This window comes from Fistularia commersonii, chromosome 8 (genome assembly GCF_037954325.1).
Source record: "Fistularia commersonii isolate RoL2024-O1a breed Wild chromosome 8, RoL_Fcom_v1.0, whole genome shotgun sequence".
NCBI lineage: Eukaryota > Metazoa > Chordata > Actinopteri > Syngnathiformes > Fistulariidae > Fistularia > Fistularia commersonii.
The window spans coordinates 5,703,017-5,724,805 of NC_141291.1; the positions used below are offsets into that span (position 1 = coordinate 5,703,017).

General features: G+C 44.1%; 1 protein-coding gene across 4 annotated transcripts in view; it reads left to right on the forward strand.

Moving 5' to 3' along the window:
• fars2 (phenylalanyl-tRNA synthetase 2, mitochondrial) overlaps window positions 1-4,120 on the forward strand; it is a 102,712-nt gene extending 98,592 nt beyond the window's left edge. For all 4 annotated transcript variants that reach the window (XM_086150680.1, XM_086150681.1, XM_086150679.1 and 1 more), the window contains one exon: window positions 3,022-4,120. In XM_086150680.1, the coding sequence (XP_086006806.1) occupies window positions 3,022-3,160 (139 nt within the window). In that variant the 3' untranslated portion in view covers window positions 3,161-4,120. The remainder of the gene's footprint in view (window positions 1-3,021) is intronic.
• The last annotated feature ends 17,669 nt before the right edge of the window (window positions 4,121-21,789 follow it).

The window sequence follows — 21,789 nt, forward strand, 5'->3', positions numbered from 1 at the left end:
GTCTTACTAAAAGACACTTCGGCCAACCGTCCAATCAGAGGGAGGCCTGCTCTACCAACCGTAACACTCCTGTGCGTGGCAGGGATCCGCAATCCACCCGTGTTGCCTTTGCGATCAACCGGTGGATCACAATCGACGTGTTAGCCACACCGAGATTACAGCATCTGGGGCGGCTGGAACTCAGATTGGTCCGAGTTACCTGCAATCTGTGAGGGCGTAAAAGGCTGGAGCTTCAGCCTCACCGATGGCCTCGCTCGTTTCTGTTTCCCATGTGTGGCTACTCGATTTTTTTTTTCGATACTTAAAAATGCCCCACGATTCAACTCAATACGATTTTTTTTAATTACCATATATTTTTTAAATACGATATGTTTTTGGCCCTTTTCGAACTGCTCGGTAACTTTTGTGGGAAAAATGTACTCAGCCGGGCAGGGCGCTGTGCTTTTTCTGAACATTCGCCTTCAACAACACCGTGCCGTCTTTTCAGGTGAGCCGACAAATTAGAAGTGTTGCCACAGTAGCTAATTTCAATTCGACATTCTTTACATATCGCCACATCCTTTACCAATCCCGCCCCGTTTTTGCGGAAGCCGAAATACTTCCGCACGAACGATTTTAAACCTACAGGAGTGTGTAAGTCCGCGTCCTTCTCCGCCTCCCGAATGTTTAAATGCGAGTGCTATGCCAAAGAGGGTGTGTCCGCTGAAAGACTGTGCTGAAAGAGGGTAAGGGAAGCGAAGTAGGTGGAGACAAAGTAGGTTACCGCCACCCGCAGCACGGAGTGAGAATTACGCCTCAGAGCAGACTAAAAATAGACAGGTAAAATGCATACGTGGATCGATACTCTTGCGGACGTGTCGATGCATCGGATCGTCAGCTGTCGGATCGATATATCGATACATATCGATTTTTTTTTACACTGCTAGTGGCTACATCCCTTGACCTTCTCCCAGCTGTGTAAACCCGTGCAATTTGCCGGCCCACCGCTCCGTCCAACGTTCCCCGATTTCCTCTGGGTTCCTGTTCCTTCCTTACTTGTCGGCGTACGCCGGCGCCTCTCGCCGAGCTGCCCGTGATCCAACCGGGTTTCCCTTGTCGGTGTAGGCCGGCACCTTCCTCCTGGCCACCCGTCTCCCGACCAGGTTTTCACTTGAACAAGCTTGGATACGAGGACCCTTGTCAGCCGTGCAGCGCCCCCTATTACCGTTCCAGCGTCCCCCCACCTGTCCACGTACCTGTTCTCCCCTCAAAGTAAACTTTCTTTTGTAAACAGCACCTGTTTTGATGCAGAGTCTTGTTTTGGCGCCGGAGTCCGACACCCTGACAGAGCGTAAAAACGCAGCAGAATTCAATACAGTACATGTAGCCTAACTGGATCAAGTCATTTAAAAGAATAATTCTGAGACTATCAATCATCCCCATTGTGGCATTTGGCACTTGATGGACAAACAGTACGGCCAGTTCGGGATCTCGATCCAAATACCGTTCCGGCCGACCGATGATCATTATTAGAAGTGTGTTTGAGAGCGGCGCACAAGGTGAACAATGTATACTCGGTGTATATAAATATATATGAATAAATATGTTTGACATTTTTATTATTGGTAGATCGAACATTCATTTTAAATTAGCTAGCCAGTCAAAAAAAGCATCGGCACCATTGTTGTTATCCACCATTCCGAAAACATCCGCAGACGTTTTCTTTTAGACGCCAGTCCACCACTTTGAGCGGAGAAGCTCTAAGGAAACCAACCGGGTCCATTTTACACTAATGGACGGATAGCAGAGGCTGGAAGCGGCTCTCCTTTTTGATGGGAATAAAAAAAAAACATGGCGGACATTCCATCTTTATTTTTTTTTTATTTCCACACAGCTAAATGACGGTGTAGCCGAAGCCCTGAACACGTAGTTACGTGTGAGGAAATATTGGTACGCCCCAGAAAGTGTGAACCCCCCCCGTCCCGGCCTTTCAGTTGGGCCGTCCCGCTGCAACCGGTCAGCCCGGATTCACCACAGGAAGTTTCCATGTAAACGTCCTGGTAACGTAGCTGCATTTTAAATGCTTTAAGTAAGTAATAAGAAAGAGTACCTGTAATGAAACGGAAATAAAATACCTCAGTGTCTTCTTCTCCCTTCCATCTGTCTTCAGTCTTCTACTGGGTTTCAGTTCAATCGGAGCCTCAGGTTCGGCATCCTGTCATTTATTCTGCGTATTTGCGCATGTATGAGGCCTGGGAGACATTCCCCATACATAATGTAACCTGCATATTTATTGCACATATTCTTGTTTACTTTGCAGAGTGCGTGTCTGCGTGCGCGCGTGCACGTGCATGTGCACGTACACAGACTTTACAGGTGTCACAGTATCGATTATCCCCTCCCCCGCCCCCCTCCACCCCCAGCTACGTTGGCTGGATAATGGAGACATCAATTATTCAACAACGACACAGTCTATCACCTGAAAGACCATTCGGTCCGTGTGCGCGTGTGCGTGTGTGTGTGTGTGTGTGCGCGCGCGCGCGTCCACCCCACCCCCGAGCTTGATCGTGCACGTTTTTGTGTGTGTGTGTTTGTGTATACAAATATGGAGGTGTAATTGCGTTTGCGTGTGTCTTCATTGGCTCCCTGCAAGACTCGGGAGTGCGACTACGGATCGCTGATATTTGCAGCAAATGTAGCCGCGTTCAATTATTCAGAGGCTGCTGGAAGAGAGAGAGAGAGAGAGACATTAGCCGTGAATGAAGAGAGAGAGAGAGAGAGAGAGAGAGAGAGAGAGGGGTGGGGGCTTCATTTCATGGATTTTAATGTCGTGTCCGGGTCACTCAGAGTTTCTCATCCTGAAAATAAAGCAGACTGTTGACCCTGAGAGTGGTTTAAACTTTTGTTGAGTCGTTTTTCCGAAAGGGATTTTTTTTTTTTTTTTGTGCCACGTTAACAGTACTTTGTCCTTTTTTTTTTTGCCATGTTAACAGTAATTTTTTTTTTTTTTTTTCGTTTCTCTTTGTCTTTGCAATCCCTCAGGACCGGTCGGAAAAGCCAGTGCTACCGCATCGTGTACCGCCACATGGAGCGGACGCTGACGCAGCAGGAAGTCGGCCTCGTCCACCGGCAGATCGAGCAAACGGCCGAGTCGGAGCTCGGCGTGGAGGGTCGATACTGAGCGCCCCTCTGGACGGACACGGCGGGAAACTTTTCAGCCAAAGGTACAAGCCAACTAGGGGGAAAAAAAAAAAAAAAAAAACTCTCCCGAACCTGAAGGCTATTCATTTATTTCTGATCGATCGTGAATTTTGCTCCCTCGAGTCCAATCCTCGTTTTTGTTCCCAACCTACGGCACTGGGAAACATCAACTCCTTCAAGGTCAGAGGTCGAAGACAGTTTTTTTTTTTTTTCGTTGCCAGACATATTTTCCCTCTCGCGGATTCCAGTGACAGCGTAATAACCACCCCGTTACACAATTACCCAACGTGTGCATTTTGTGATAAACAACCTCTAAGGAAGTTGGTTACCGAAGCTGTTTTTTTACATAATGTGCGGGTGGGTTAGCAAAACGCAGGTGTTATTACACACGAATAACATGCATCTCACCAGACGCCCTCAGGAATTGTAATTCAAGATTGACGCTCGGCCAATTCGGGCGTCCCTAATAAACTGGCGCGTCACGTCGCGGCAGCTCTAATGTTTCGCCGCCGGGGAAACACGCCGCCTTTGATAGCGACTCGCCGTTTGATCGCCGCACAGGCAGGACATCTTCCTCGCTTGTCTTGAAGCCTCAAACGTCACAATCTGACGCCTGTCAGGCTTCATTTTCCCGACACCCTCGTCCGTCTCGGCGCCGTCAGACGCCCGACCCCGATCAGATCGCTCACAGCCGCGCCGGGTCAAGTGTCGTTACCGGCTTATTAACACGCACCGGGATCAGAAAGCGTGTGTCGGGCGCCGTCACGCATGACGGTGCAGATCGGCGGGTCACGCCGCGTGGGACACCAAAGGAACCTCAAAATATCTCTCTTTATCACGTAGAGGAGGTGCTTTTGTGTGTGTGTGTGTGTGTGGTGTGTGTGTGTGCACGCATGTGCATGTGTGTGTCTCCTGGTGAATGTATTAAAACAGTTTTCACAGACACTCTTTGTGTTTTCATTTATTGCCGCCATAAGTGTGACCAAGGGTTACTCTGTACTTTTATAAGTACTCTGTTACATGTACTTGGGTGTATTTGTTACTTTGCAGAGTATTTTACTCCTCCCGGAGAATGTTTTGACATTTGCCAATGTTTTTCTGTCAATGTCTATGCTGGCAGACAATGAAAAATAGTTTTTTTTTCATAGATTTTTCATAGTTTTTGGATCTTACAGCTAATATCCCTTAAACCACGGGTGGGAAATTATTTCGGCTGTCGTGCGCAGGCCAAGTAGTTATCATGTAAATTGAACCAAATGAAAATTGCAATTTAAATATTTCAATTTTTTGCCATTTTATACAACTTTAAAATGATTAATGATCATAGAAATGTATCAACATTATTTTGTATGTAATTGTCTATACGAAATTAAACAAAAAGAAAAAATTCTATTTTCTAAGTTTCTAAATTCAATATTATCAAAAAATATTCACAGAAAATATTTCTGCGAGCCGGATAAAAAAGCAAAACAGGCCGAATGTGGCCCGCGGGCCGTAAAATGCCCAGGTCTGGCTCAAGCTGACGCCTTTTTTTTTTTTTTTAAATCTCTGGCTTTTAAACCGTTGCGCCTCAGAGGATTTATTTCGGAAATTTTGCAGTGATATTTAGCTAATTTAAAGTCAATATTACAGAATTTTCTCTCCTTTTTGAATTATTACCAGCTGATGTTAGCGAGCCTTTGCCAACCTAATTAACCGTGTATTGGACTGTGTCGCTAATGTGTAAGTTCGTTTTTTCACTCATTTTTTTAATTTGTGATTTACATTAAATATCTGGAGACATTCGGGGTTCGACGGGTCTCCCGACCTTCCACTATCTTTTCACGGAAACACGCGAGCGCCCAAATGCCGCTCTTGTCAGTCGCCGGCTGCCCGTCGTCGAGGCATTAAATGGCTCCGTCTGTCATCCCAGTCAGCCGTGCACTGAATTCTGGGAGTTCTCGCTCGGCTTTTGCGCGCACTCATTTGAATAGGACTCATTAGGTAACACACACACACACACACACAGTGCATAATAAACAGACAGCACTCCATCCGTGTGGTGATGCAGTCCTACACTAGGGGCTCTCACACACACACACACACACACACACAAGTGCGCAGCGGGAGGCCGCCTGCCGTCGCCGCTCGTCACTCGGCTGGAGTTAAAACACACCTCTGACAGTTTGAGGTCGCCGTGAACTCACCAGATATTTCAGTCTGTTGGTGAAGGTGACGGACTTTGAGAAAACCAGATCAGATGCAACGCTGACCTCCGACTTCAGGGGGCTTCACAACGCCTCCATACTGCCCTTTTTCTCTTTTTTTTTTTAATTGCGCCAAAATAACAAAGAGCTTTTGAATGGATCCCTGATCAGATCCCATGACAATGAAAAGACATGATTAAAAATATCCTCATATATATATATATATATATATATATATATATATATATTTTTTTTTTTTTTTTTTTTTTTTTTTTTTCAAAAAAATAGAGGAAACACGATGTAGCTCCAAGTCAATCACACTTGTGTGAAATCAAATTTTCCACTTAGGAAGCAACACTGATTCATTTGGACTTGTTTTAAGGACATTACATTAACGTTGGATCAGCTTGTAGTTTGTTTTTCCATTTAAATTTTGAGTGTGACTCCAAATCCAGACCTCCAGGGTTAATAGTTATGATTTCCATTCCATAATTTTTGTGTGACTTTGTTGACAGCACATTCAACAATGCAAAGAACGAAGTATTTAATAAAAATCTAGTATGCGTTATATTAGTGTTCCCTTAATTTTTTTGAGAAGTGTATGTAAAAAAAATGTATATTGTAGTTATTTATAAACAAACTCATATTATCAGCTATTGCAGCCGGTTGTCCGAATTTCACTTGTATGCATTTTACCGATTTTTAACACCTTTCCGGAGTCATATTAACCCAAGATCTATCGTCACGGTAACAGAAGGTAACTCACCCGTTCACCGTGGGTTTTGAGGGGTTAAATTGTGAGTCTGGTTGACCTTCAGACCTTCACACCATCACCTTGAGTTACGGCAGTGTAAAAAACACCTGGATATCATTTTATATCCCATCGTACCGGCTGTCAGCACCGTCTTGTTCCGCCCTTAATGGCACATCGGCAAACAACCACGCCGGCAAAACTAATGACATTAATCCTGTCCAGATTGTTTTTTTTTGTTTGTTTGTTTTTTTTTCTTGTATATACAATGGTCCCTTAAGTTTCAAATTTCATTCATTCAAGAAGTGGGTATGTATGTTGATTTTTTTCATATCTTTATTGAATTTTCCCCATTTAAAAAACGGAAAACAAATCAATTCGTAACTAATTATTCACAAAATAAATCGCGATTATATTCACGTGCGATATCGGTCACACGAACACCACGTTCGTGCTTCGCTATTATTTCGTGCTTAATTTCCATAGAAAGCATCTTGTTTCTGGGTTCACCACTTGCTTTCTTAGGCCCGTGATGATTATTAAAAAAAATAAATAAGCACAAAGATATAAAATGCTGGAAGCTGCGAGGCGTTCTTAAAGGTGAGAGCAGCGAGCAGCGCCAAATCAGAAGATCCTGCGGCGTCACGGAGTGTATTCGAGTTGTAGAGCTCACTTGGAGCGTACCGTGTGAATTTCTAATTTTGATTTTCTAGCTGTCGTATTCATATCATTTTTGTATTTCAAGGAAAAAAATTGCCCAAATGGCGCTTTGTATCTTAAAAAAAATTGTACCGTAATTTCCGGACTATAAGCCGCTACTTTTTTCACACACATTGAACACTGTGGGTTAAACAATGATGCAGCAAACTGATGGATTTTTTGGGGGGCAAACAAGCTTCATGCTGCCAAAACATTGAGCCTCGTCACATCAGACCAATGAAATTATCGTGAAATTAGGAGTCTCTTTTATTCCAACACTGAAGAAGACCACTATTATTAACCTTTTAATCAGCTGTGTTTCAGGCACTGTTTGGAAAAAAAAAAAAAAAAATCCAGCACATATTTGTGGATATTTCCAGTATGTTTTGAATTACAAGTTAAGAGAAATGTTTCTGTGTTTTTACAACGTGGACACTTCCACCTTATATACAAGTACAGCCTGTATATTTACACATGTATAATTATTTTTATATTCCGGTGCGCTCAATCGGACGGAAATTACGGTACGTACAGTGATTCGTATCTTAAGTATTAAATACTATTTGAACTATACTATAGTTAGTAAAGCTTATATGAATAAGAATTAGAATAAGAACAACTTTATTTATCCCGAAAAGGAAATTGTTGTGCCAGAGTTACAAAGAAAACATAACGTTAATAAATAATAGTAAAAAAAGTTGTATAAACAGTAAAAAAAAAATAAGATGGGGGGGAATACGAAATACAAATAAACTTTTAAGTGTCCTAAGTAACAAGTGAAAACTATAAAGTGTCTTAAGGTTTTAAGTACCAAGTGAAAGATAAGCAGTGTACAAGAGTAGGAAAAAATATTGTACATGAAGCTATTATGGAATGAAATATTGAAGTTATGAACATATATACAGATAAATTATTACCATTTACAGTAAGTGGGTGAGATGTTTTATATTTTAAAATGTTATATTTTATATTTTTTTATATTATATTTTTTATATTTAATATGATAAATATATTCATACCGTATATATATATATATATATATATATATATATATATATATATATATATTTTTTTTTTTTTAATATTTATATTACAATTGCCATGTCATGAATATTATGCAAATCCTGAATTGGGAAAGGGGAAATTCCAGCCGTCGTTTCGTCCTAATTTAGATTCAAAACAAAACGGTGAACCTCCGCCCGGTGGTGTTAGCATTGTTAGCACTGTTAGCTCTGCAGCAAATGGTTCGAAAATAAACAGGACTGTGAGAAGGAGCACATCGGGCCATTCGTTAAAAAACGGCTTCTGGCAATAACCGTACTTCTTAAACCCATGCATGTGTGTGCACACACTCGTGTGTGTGTGTGTGCGCTCTCTCTTACCAGCGCCTGCCAGGGAAACTAGCGCTTTATTAGGCCTTTTCCAGTCCACGTCCATCAGGCTGTAGGGTGTCCGAACCCTCTCGCGGTGTCATTAGCTGCTTTTGGACATAAAAGAGCTCGGCCCTAAAATCTGCTCACCAAAAATTTGATTCCAGGAACTTCCCTCCTCCAGGGGAACTTTCTAGTTTTGCATTTGCATGGGCGGTTAGGGACAGGGGAAATCGGACTATCAAATGAGGTGAGGTGTTTTTTTTAATTTTTTTATCCCTGCGCTGCTTCGCCATACAAAGAACGACACCTTTAGCTAAAATTGTTGACGTTCCCCAGAAACCCCTTTGTGTCATAGAGCAGCTTGGACCTCTTAGGTCCCATTTTGTCGCAACAAAACAGCTGACCAGTCACAACGATACTATCTTAAAATGCCGTACTATGAGAAGTATTGAGGAAATAGCGTGGTCGATGACTTCCACCAAGCACCTTCTTGTTCATTCGGGAACGTAGCCGAGGAGCTAAAATCGGTTCAAGAAGCTGAGGTCTGCTACGGCTCAGCTCCTCGGGAAGGGTCGAAGAACTGCAAAAAGTTCCCGCGGTGCGAGAGCGGCTACTGTCCATCTTCGGCCTCCTCGCGCGACTGCCGGGATGCAAAACTCTGTTTGCGGGCTGCCAGCGCGGATTATCGATTCCCTGGCAGCCGGACCGACGGGGCGAGTTTTTCTCCCCCCGCCCCAGATTTTCATCGATGGAAACGCTCCGCTCAGTCCTCGGACAGTTCTGGAAGATTAATGAGTGAAAAGGAGCCCCGAGGTGTTTGTGCCGGTGGATATTTGTGCGACTGGTAAAGACGAGTACAAAGTAATTAAACGCTTTATTTGCGTGCTTTGTGCTTGTCGGTATGAGCGGTTCGTTTTTTTAATCAATGTATCTCGGATTTAGCATCATTTGGGCTCTGTGTCCCAGAATGGATGTTTCTCTACCCGCTCTGTGCCTCCTATGCTGCTGGCGGAGGGGGCGGAGCCAACCGGCCATCGTACCGCCAGAGGCGGGGTTTATCCTGGGCCGCTCACCTGTCAATCACAAGGTCACGTGTTCGAGAAATTCAACCGTTCACCCTCTCGTTCCTGCACACGGACAAGTTCTTCCACGTACCCGTGGACGTTTCAGCCGCTATGGTCCCCGTCCTGCCTTTTTGGCTTCCGGCGTCACCAGTTCACTTTCTGTCGTATTAAGCCGTCTCACCTCCTCCAAGGACCATTAAAATGTAATTATCTCTCAAGTGAGGCTGATGAGTTTCCTGGGCGACGGCGACGTCTACGTCCTGAAATGAAGGCACTTTTGTCCTTCTCACGTCCATTTACATTCTGACCAGACAACCTTTCCATGTTACATAATAACCCCCAAAGAAACCTCCCATGCACAAGATGTGTTCAATGTCTAACTCCCACACAGGAATTTCCAGCTCCAATATGGTTCCAGGGAAGGTTGTAGCTCACTGGCAACGGTCGGGGACCGTCCAATGGTTAAGAGGGCTCTAGGAGTTGAGGTTCCTGGTCTAGTTGAGGTCTAGTTCCTGAAAAGGTTCGAAGAAATGCCAAAAGTTCCTGTAGTGCAGAACCAGCTAAAGATGCACCCCAAATCCCATGAACTTTCCGGAGAAATCTACTGTTCACAAAAAACATTCACAAAGAAGGAGGCGGAGGCCTGACTGCCTCTCACCCTTCAGGATAAGAGCACCTTTTTACGACTTTCTCACCGGGAACTGGGCTGTTTCTCCAGGAACAGCAGATCCTCAGCTCAGGCGAGGTCCCTTTACTCACATGGTCCTTTACTTCCTGTGAGAATGTAAAACTAAAATGTTCCCCTTCGAGCTGGACGCTTCCTAGACCCGCGTTTTGTGGAATTGTCCAACAGCGCTCGCCAAGTGACTTCTCCGGATCAGACTTAAGATGATTTCCGCGACGTCCGTAAACTAAAATCACGATTGGCCGACGGTTTCGTGGAGGGTTTTCGGCGCCAAGCGAGGAACGTTTTAGGGAAGCCGCTAATTAAAAGTAGGTGAGCGTCAACTCGGGGGGTGTCGAGAGAACATTCAAGGATCTTCTTGAACCTCCTGGGATGTTAAAGAAAAAGTCCAAGGATGTTTTGTGAAGTCTTAAAGCTGCCGCAGGAGGATTAAGGCTCCTTTAAGGGTCGTCTCGAACAAGGATTTGTAGCGAGCGTCAAGGACGTTTGAAGGACGACGGATGACGTTTGGGCCGCAGATGTGAAAATGTTCCCGTGGAGACTAGTTGAGGGGTCCGATTTTTTTTTTTTCCTATTCTAAAGACTTGCATCTTTGAGGTTTAAGCACGTTTGACGGGGGTTTAAGGTTGTTTGGGGTCCATGGGAGGAACGCTTTTAAATATTTAACGGGAATGAGAGGATGTTTTGGGGGGAAATTTCAGGTTGTTTGAGGATGTGAGGGAGGCATTAAGACGTTTGATTGGTTGCATCATCTCAAGCACGCATGCACACACACACACACACACACACACATACGTAGGCAGGCACTCACACACACTCACACAGTGTGATTTGCTCTGGTTTCTGACGGTTTGCTGACAGGCTCATCCGATGTGTTTGAGGGATTTCAGCCGTGACATGTCACATGCTGCACATTTCCTCAGTGCTGCTGGAGGAGACACACACACACACACACACACACACACACACACACACACTCTCACACTCAATACGCATCGGGAACAAGTCCAGTTCCAGCTCAGCTGAGTTCTCAGTGATTCGTCGTCACGCAGAGATGGCGGTTGAAGGAATTTCCAGAAAACGAGTTTGTGTTTCCGAGCAACTTCAGAAGGTTCTCTCTTCCCTTCCCCGCCTGAATCGTCCATGTTCTCCTTCCTGAGCTCTCTCAGGTTCTCCGTCTTCCTCCCACAGTCCAAACACATATCGTCGGGTTCTTTGAAGGCTCTGAATTACTCAGGTTTGGGTGGATCTGTATGTGCCCGCTTTGATTGACAGGTGTGAGTTAAGCCCCGCCTCTTGCCTGACCGTCCCTGCTGCAGGAGAACAGTTATGGACAATGAATGAATGAATATTTCCTGGTTTTGGTCAAATCCACATCTCGAGACATGCAGCCATTCACACGTCATATAGAGACAGGCGTTCACCCTCTCATTCACATGTTTGGAAGAGCTCTTGTCGAAATCTTGTCCTGGATTTCCTCACTTGAAGACATTTCCATCCTCGTCTGAGAGGCTTCGCCAATTCTAATGGCCTGCAAGGAGTTCCTGAGTGTAACAGCCAGGGTTTTGGGCGGGTCTACGTTATGGTGGCTTGTTATGTAAATGTCGGAGTTGATCAGTAATAGTTAGGTCTTAGGGGGTTGTTATGCTAATGGGGGTGTCGCTCCTTTATCTTCTATGGAGATAAACACTCAAATAGTGGCATTCAACTATTCCACTGTCACCAGATAAGCAACCATTCACCCTGTCAGATATCATATAGGGACAAATATTCACCCTTTCAGTCACTTGTGAAAATGAGATAAACATGCATCCTGTCATTCACACGTCACATAGATACATAACCATTCACCCTCACATGACATATAGCTGAGGTGTCAAACTCAATTTGGCCCGGGGCCCACATATGGCCTCATTTGGTGTCAACAGGGCCGGACCAGGCAAATCATTACCTAGAAGTAACTCGAAGTCCCAATTTTTCCTGTTTTAGTGTAAAGGAGGTAAACAAGTAAATTATAACAATCTTTATATGTCATTGAGCTGTTCCTCTAAAAAATACATGACAAATTAATACTAAAAATGAATATTTAAATAGAATTGATGAAATTAAGCCCTAAAAATATTGTTTAAAGTGTTAAAAGACAAAATCTTGTCACTGTGGGAAAATTTGCCACTAGGATTTATTACAAAATTGATTGGTAGCATGTATAAGAGGAGGTTTAATGTTTACAAGGCTAATGGTGGTTATTCTGGTTATCAAATCAATCTTTTTAATTTTGCCAGTTTTGTTTTTTTTGCTGTTGTTTTTGTGTTTTTTATAGAAACAAGAAAAGGAAAAATCATTTTAACCATGTCACTAGACGGTTTTTCATCAAAAAAGTCATTTTCTTTTCAAATGCTGAAGCAAAAAATTCATTGCAAAGTCACTTTTTCTTTTTTTCCTTGCCCTTTAAACCCACTGTATAAAACCCCCGGAAAAAAAAACGCACAGGCCGCACTAACACAAAGATTTGATTTCAGGCAGGGGGCCACAAAATATTGCTCCGCGGGCCGCGAGTCTGATGCAACATATAGACAACACTCACCCTGTCATTCACACATTCGGGAAATTTAGGGTGTCCATTGAACCTCCTGCATGTTTTTGGACTGCGCAAGGAAACTGGAGAACCCTTTGGGAATTGAACCGGGGACCATCTCGCCGCCCACGTTTCTACATGAGAGAGAAAGCCAGCTCAGTCACGCCGTCCGCTTTTTCCCGCTCGAAGAGAAGAAGCGTCTCTGCAGCCCCACGGACGCTAAAGCGGTTAGCATCTGGCCGTCACGCAGGAGGACGCATATTTGACTTTAATTGGGGCGGCGTGTCAGCGTCATGTCCGAGCGCTCGGCAGACGTCGGGGCTACAACTGTCAACACACACACACACACATATATACCTCCGCAATGATAAAGGAACTTTGCAGAGCATCTGTTCCTTCCTGTGGGCGTGCAGACGCCCCTGTTGCCCGGTTACACGTCCGCTTTTCACTCAGGAAAAGAGCCGCCATCTTTACATCTGGGGGAACACACACATGAACCGGTGACCTCTGACCCCTGGGGGCCACCTTTAAGGTGTGTGTGTGTGGTAGAGGGGTGAAATATGATCGCAGTTAAATGTAAAGTTAGTTGAGCTGCAATATTTTAAAGATTTGTTTGCTGGTATCCTGGATCATGTGACCCAGACAGGTGGATCTGATTGGAGAATTAGTACATACAGACAACAAAAGTGATTTTCTTTTTTAAAAACAAACACACACACAGTGTTTCTCTCTCTCCTCATCCTCATCCCTCACTCCTTCAGACGTTTTTATTCACCTTCCCCGTCACTCTGCTGGTTCCCGTCGCAGCAGAATGAACCGTCGGCGCTTGCAGTCACGACGAGTGTGTGACGCCCCGCTGGGTGTGTTCCCAGCTTTGGACTTGATCTTTTGCAAATCCACCAAATGCATGCATACACACTCCCGTATCAGTAAGCTGTGCATGCGTGTGTGTGTGTGTGTGTGTGTGTGTGTGTGTGTGTGTGTGTGTGTAAGGGCCAGCCACTGTGCCCATCTGTCAACCTCACTCCAGACATCAGGAATAAAAGAAAGGACACATACATGCACTGAGAGGCCCAAACGTGCTAAATTATCACAACTATAATATTATAATGTAAAAAAAAAAAATTGATTCAGAATTCGCCTCTTGGCCAGTGAACACACACACACACACACACACACACACACACACACACACACACACACACACACACACACACACACACACACTCATGTTAACACACAAACTCAAATCTGCTAAATGATCGCAACTGTGACACTGCGAGATGAAAGAATTATTTCAGGTGAGATTAACCCCGCCTCTCACCAGATGTGAAATGTGATTGGCTGCAGGGAATACACACACAAGCACACTAACACACACACACACACACGCACACACACTTAGAAGCACACATGATAAATGATCACAACTTTAACATAATGTGAAAAAATGATTCATAACCTGCCTCTTGCCCGATGTTAGAAGGTGTTGGCTGCACACACACACACACATACACACACACACACACACACACACACACACACACACACACACACACACAAACACACACAGATGTGCTAAATGATCACAACTATGACATTATAAAGTGAAAAAAAAATTAGATTCATAACCTGCATCTTGCCCAGTTTCAGAAGGGATTGGCTACGGACAACACACACATACACACACACACACACACACACACACACACACAAACACACAAACACACACACAGATGTGCTAAATAATGACACTACAATGTGAAAAAATTATTTCAGGTGAGAATTAACCCCGCCGCCATTCACCAGATGTCAGAAGTGATTGGCTGTCGGGAACACCCCCCAGCACACACATACACGCGCACACACACACAGTCAGACACATACACACACATTTAAGGGCACAAACGTGCTAAATTATTAAGACCATAACATCACAATGTGAAATAATTAGATTTATCCCCGCCTCTCACGCTGTGTCAGAAAGGATGGACTGCAAGAACACACACACACACACACACACACACACACACACTCACATACACACACACACACACACAGGGAGGCTGTCCCTCTAAAAAGAGACCACGCTCCAGGTGGAGCATCAGATCATTTAAAGCTCCTTTTTTCCTCTAAAAGTCGTTTTGCTCATTTTGAGCAAACACTGGACACCAGCTGCATCTTAAGGAAAAATTAGTCATTTATAAGAAATTAGATGAAATTGGGCTCGACCGCATCACCCGGAGAGTTCGGGTCCGGAGCTAAATGTGCGAGATGAGCCGAATACAGAGCCAGGTAGCCTTGACCCCGAGGTTATTAGCCAGGTACCCGGAGAGTCGATCAGAGGGCTACTGTCAGGCTCTAATCGGCTTTAGCTTTTAAGAAAAAATAAGTAAATAACCATTACCTTTTTTTTACATTTTATTGTACGCAACAATATTTATAAACTATGTGTGTGTGTATGTGTGTGTGTGTGTGTGTGTGTGTCTGTGTGTGTGTGTGTCTTTAAGGGTTTTAAGAAAAAAATAGATGGAAAAAATACAATAAATTAACAGCTTGTTTTTTCTGTATATTCACACCACAATATTCATTAAAAAAAGCGTGTGTGTGTGTGTGTATGTGTGTGTGTGTGTGTGTCTTAAAGGGATGTAATTCATTCGGTCACTTAAAAAAAACATTTACTGATATAGTTATCACAGGGCTATAGAAACAGGCCTCAACTGATATCAAATTATTTGGTTATTGATATAAAAAATTATGCTTCTTTAGGCACATTATTTCCTTTATTTACTATTTACTTTATATATGAATAATGAACCCTGGCTCAGTTTTACTCATCTGGACCGGAGTGACCGGGAGAGCTGGGAAAGGGCTGCCGGCCGGCCCGCCACTCACCCGAGGCACGTCAAGATGGAAGGTGGTTGTCATGGTGATCCATCCCCCCCCCCCCCCCCCCAGTTGTGTTGCGGTTGTTTTACAATCAGCCTACATCTGCATGCGTTTATATCTCAGCGTGTTAACACAGATATATTCCCCCACACATGCATGCACACACACGCATGGAGACACATGCATGCACACACACATGCATGGAGACACATGCACGCACACACACATGCATGGAGACACATGCACAGAGTGGGTTCGAGCAATGGGTTCGAGCTAGGTAGCATATTGGGAACGCCAAGCCAGTGACCGACGAGCTAAGTCAGCTAAAATAGCCACTCTGTGTGGGTGTGTGTGTGTGTGTGTGTGTGTGTGTGTGTGTGTGTGTGTGTGTGTGTGTGCGTGTGTGTCAGGCTGTGATGAAGGCATTTTGCCCATGAAACAAAACACCTCTGGAATCCCAGACCTATTGTCATGGAAACGATGGGAGTGAGGAGGAGGCATCTTGATATCTTTTCATCCTCTACAAAGAAGGAAGACTCAAAGATGGCAATAACAGGCACACACACACACACACACACACACGCATGCACACGTGTGTGAGGGTGTTATAGCAGCTGTATCAACGGAAGATGAATCTGTTCTGGTGGCAGCTCTTCACACACCCAGACTTCAGAGTGCTGTTAATGAGTTGGAGGTCTGTGTGACGCGACACCGTCACGTTGACGCCGACTCACCGGCAACCAACACTTTAAAAGAAAAGAAAACAAAACCAAAAAAAAAAAGAACACCTAACTTTCTCCTAGAGTCAGAAGATGTTCTTGCTTTTCACCAACAAAACTGAAGAAGTTGGCGGCCATCTTTGTTTTGCTTCAGCAGGAAGTTTATCGTCTGAGCCCCACCTCGTCAAAACGTAGAAATATTCTGTTTGTGCATAAATTACTTTCTCCTTTTTTTAAATTATAGCTGCGTTTTTTAAATTATATTTCACATATTAAAGATCCATAAAGCCACACGTCAAAACAATAGGTATCTATTATCCGTATTCTGTTTGTGTTTCGTTTGTTTTCCTGTATTGCCACAATTTTGTAAAAAATCCTGCTTTATTTTATTACTACTTACTACACTAGTTTAGCAACCCTCGGCAGCTACTCTCCATATTTATTTATGTACTATTTAATGTCCATTTCAACTGTATTTTTGTATAGCATAATCTATCATCTGCACATTTCTACTTATAAATAATTTTAAATTATACTTGTAAATTATATCCATCACTGCTGTCTATGGTCTACGTATCCATCTATACGATACAGCAGTGACGTGCAGTCAGTAGAGGCAGGGGAGGCCGGGCCTCACCTGTCATCACGCAAAGGAAAAAATGCAAAATGAAAAAATAAATTAAATTGTTTTATTTATTTAGTGATTTGTACTATAAACTTATTGTCCACGTAGCTTCACTATTTTAAGTTTTTTTTAATTTCTAAATCGCCAAAAAAAAAACCTCACATGTACCGTTCAAATATGAAGAGCAGACGTGCGTTGACGCATCAACCAGCTGAGCCCACTATGGATTGCGCAATGATTCTGCTAACTGTGCTGCCATGCTATGCACTGAGACCGTATTGCTGTCTCTGTGTATGTCACAATTAAAAAAAACACTTTTAATATATGGACTAAATTTCCATAGTTTAGCTGATGAGTAATGTTTTTCGTCAACAACTGTAACGTGTTTCTCGTGTTTCTCGTAATCATAAAACGAGTGCGAAGAGACATTAAGTGAGGCAGGCAGTGACGGTGCCTCATGGTCGGGGGCAACGCTGATCCCAGGGATCCTTCTTACTAGTCGGCTACAGAATAATAGAATTAGCGATAGCAAGCTACAGTACACAACTAGCAAGTGATGTGCAGCCATCCAACTATTTTTTTCCCGATCCCATCGGGCTGTATAGCTCACAAACGGTGAGGGATGAATGTAAATCTCTTGGGCAACTTCTCAACTTTTAAAACTGAGGAAAGAAACGGAAGACTTCTACAAGCAAGTTATCCATGCTTCAGAAGGAGCGGCACGTGGACTTCATTTATAAGTAAAGGTAAGAGATAATAACATTTTTTTTACATGTGCTATTTTCTATGCTACAGCTTGTACATGTAAAGAATGCTGATATGATATTTTTAAACAAAACACATCAACTGCTGCCAATAAAATGGTGAATAAGTTTCTCTGTAGGGTTCATATGTTTGTAAATCTGACTGTGATAACGTCAGTGCCTCACCAGCCATGAACCTCACCGTACGTCACTGCTATACAGTATGTTCATAGTACCCAATCTGTAAATCACCTGTGAATTATTGACATAATAGATCTTGTAAATACTGTGCATTTGCTCATTATATGCTGAACTGTATTTCAAAAAAAGGAAATTGTAAATGAATGGCTGAAGCCGCACTTGGTGATTCAGTTTGAGATGAAGGGGATGAAAAGCGACGGAAAGTCAAAATAAAATATCTTTTGGAGAACTCCGTTGTTACTCCTTTCCGTGCTTCTGTCCACCCGAATTATTATTTTTTTGCCGGAGACGGGTCACAGCGAGGCGCCGGCCGAGTCGCCGACGCCAGCCGAAACCCAGAGGAGAGGAAGCGGCTCCTACTTTGTACGAGAGATTCATTCGTCCATCATCTGACTCTCGGCCAAAAGCAAAGAGAGTCTCTCTCTCTCATTCTCTCTCTCTCTTGGCTGCACACTCACAGGTGAACTGAAAGCACCACTCAGTTGTCATGGAAACAAGGTGCGTGATCCACTTTTTTTCGGCCTGCCGAGGCTGAGCGCTGCAGGCGGCACTTTTCCCCGAGAAAAAAAAAAAGAAAAGAAAAGAAAGGAAGAGAAAAAGCTTTTGTTTTTTGAGTTTGAGGTCAGACTGCCCTCGAACATCCCCGACTCCGACTCCCGCTCCGTCCGCCGGGATAAATTAACACGAGTCTCCTCTCTGGTCTGTTTTATTTTTAGTTATTTATTTGAATTTTTTAAATTATTTATAAGGAAAACTGGAAATACGCATCGCCTGGAGAGAAAACATAGAATATCTGTGTGAGAATATTTGTAGTATTTGAACATCTTCACCTGCCGATGAGGCCGGGTTTACCCCGGCCCGGCCCCGACACCTGTCATTCAACGAACCTGCAGACTGTTGGAGAACAAGGAGAGAACCATGCAGGAGCAAGCGGAGAACATGCGGGTTCCAGACAGGCGGCATCTGGTTGAAGCGAGGCGCAAAACAAAAAAAATTAGCCGCTAAACTGCATTGGACAGGTATAATGTCCCGAATCCTGTGGGTGAGACATACATGTCTCCATTAGCTGGTTGAAGTGCTAGCAAGACATGGTAAGTAAGAATTTCCTTGTTCGGGGAAATACGTTTTCCACATCGTACATATGACGAACAATTTTTTGGATCTTGAATCTAGCTAGCAAGGGATGAGCTAGCGACCGCTAACAGGCACGCTCCATCTGCTCATCAACTTTTTTACTCTGGTATCATTGTCGATGTTGTAGTGTTCACAGCGGCTGAGAGTGGGGCAAGCAGCCCTTTCAAAATTCTGCTGTGTGGGATTTTTAAAGTTTCAATGGTCGCTAAAGAAGCAATACAATGCAGTGTCTCCCCGAGCCGATCCCAGTAAATGCGGAGGGCTGCGTCAGGAAGGGCATCCGGCGTAAAACATTTGCCAAAACCAAACATGCAAATCAACCATAATAAGCAGATGATACCGGATCGGTCGAGGCCCGGGTTAACGTCGACCGCCATTGGTACCGATGACCTACAGGGAACCAATGGAAACTGGGCTACTGTTGGTCAAAGGAGGAGAGGAGGAAGGTGTGGTCAGACGTAGTAAGAGAGGATATGGAGGTAGTTGGTGTGAGAGAAGAGGATACAGAGAATGGGGTTCGATTGAGAAGGTGGAATCGCTATGGCGACCCCTGGAGGGAAAAGCTGAAAGGGGAAGAAGCTAAAGAAGCAATATGATCAGATTTCCTGATAAAGCTATTTTTTATGTGCTTTTTCAGATGTGAAACACTCAACGGGCCCCTCCTGACAGCAGGCCGAACTCCAACCCGCCTTTCGACCTTTGCACTCGAGCCCCCGCACTCCATTTTGATTCATCCATTAGTTTCGTAATGAGGTACGAAACTAATAGATAAACGACGCCTCTATAAAGACTGCTGTCTCAAAAGCACAACTGTGGGATTCCTTTTGTCCACTCGTCGGCCCGTTGGGTTAAAATGTGTAAACTTGACCCCGCAGTGTGTTCCCGGGCATCCGAACGAGGGCCCCGTTGCCGCGTGAAGTTGAGACGCATTTTTCTCCCGAGGAAATCAGGTACGTTGACGTCTCAGGCGGCAAAAGGGCCTCCGCACTGGAACTCTTGACGGACGCGGTATGTTCAACGGGATCTGTTCCACATTTTTTCAGCTGGCGTTAAAAGCCGGTGCTAAAGGTTATTGCACCAGGAGGGGCTGTAGCGATCAAACCTTTAGGGCCGCGGCGGGACTTTGGGTTTGCACTGAAGGAGAAGGAAGCAAACGGAGAAGCTCTGACTAACATCCAGCAGACGATGCCGTCTCAGCTAAAAACACCATTAGCAAGGGTTGTTAGCATAATCGAACAACTTGTCTGGACCCATTACTCTTTCATTATCATCTCTGTTACCATTTTTATTTACCCAACAGAACTCTCAAAAAGATTTCGTGCAAAGAGGGAAAAGCAAAAAAAATTTTTCTAAAATGTATTTTACGTCCAACTTGAACAGCCTGAAGAATGAAATGCAAGATAGTTAAAGGGTCAGTCAGCAGATACTCATTGGTGGGAAAGAGCATCACCCTCAGCGTATCATAAAAACAACTGAATGGTACGATTCGTACCTCGTGCACATCTGTGCACGGCTGCTCCTGACAGCCGTCAATTGAGCGTGAGTCACAAATCTGCGGACAGTGGGGCTCGGGATTGTTTGCACCGCATTGATTAGGCTAATAAAAAGCAAACATTCGCAGCTTAAAGACCTTCACGTAAATTCAACGGCGCTGACATTTCGATCCGACAAATCCTTTTTTTTTTCCGCAATGTCGTAACTGACTCCAACAAAGAGCCCTCATATATTTTGTCACTTTGGTAACCTTTTGGTACGGCTGGACTGTGCTGCATTGGTGACTAAGGCGATCGGGTTCTCTCTGTTGAAGAACCATTATGTTCTCCCACCAGGGTTCTCTGCATGTTCTCTTCCTCCCACAGTCTGAAAAGAGTCAACAGTCGCCATTTTCAGTTAGTTCCATGTGCAGGTGCAAGCAATCACTGTGCACGAGACCGTGGGAAACGCCGCAGTACACATGCCGGCCAGTGGCTGGCGGTGCAATTTCGTGAGGAGCTAAAACATGTGCACGTGTAGAGACTCTTCCTGTCTGGGGCACGGCAGCGAGTGTACACGTCAGCAATGGTGAGTGATCCAGTACTGTTGAACCTCGGGTTTAGCAATTTGATTTGTTCTTTGACTCCATTGAAATCAATGTAAATCCCATCAATCCGTAGCCCCCAAAAACATACTATACGCTTTTGAACTTTTGATGGGTTTATATGTGGCATAAATACAAGAAAACCAACCTTATCACTCTTGCTGGTGTTCTTTCTCTCCTTGCCAACACTTGTACTCTGCCTTTCCTTCACTAAATCGCTAAAAGTGAAGCCTTCTCGTGTATGAGACCCTCGCTGTCTGTCATTTATCCAAACTAGCAAACCCTTTTCTACTTCTTCTAAGACTTGAGACTTCTTTTGCGTAGTCGACCCTTTAGCCACATCAGCCGTCTTTAGCGCATCTTTGTTCTTCAGGATTGTACACACAGTTAACTCAGCTATGCTTGGTATGATCTGTAACACCCAACACCGCTCTCACATCTAGCTATTATTCCCTTCACCAGAATCTCTGTCATTTTCAACTTTGTTTTGACACCGCTCTCACGAGCAGTTTCAACTCTTAGGGGAGCCTCAATGACTATTAGCTTACTGAAAAAAAGCACAAAAATGTTATAACAGGAGGACCCAACGATAAGCGACGTAAAGAACACGGAGCAGCACGCATGACTGCAGCTACGCTACAACACCACAACGTGGAAACCCCGTGAGTTTGTCTGTTTGCTGGTTCGTGTGCCGAGGCGACTCGTTCGCAGCTCGGTTCAAAAATTTGATCGAAAACCCTGTTTGTCGGACGATTTGTTCGTGATTCGGGTAGTTTGTAAGCCGAGGCTCAACTGTCCTTGTAAGGATATACGATAAGGTGGAAGTCATTGTGGTAGAACTACGACCAAGTCGGCCATTGTTGTTACGGTCAACCCACCTGCGTACTT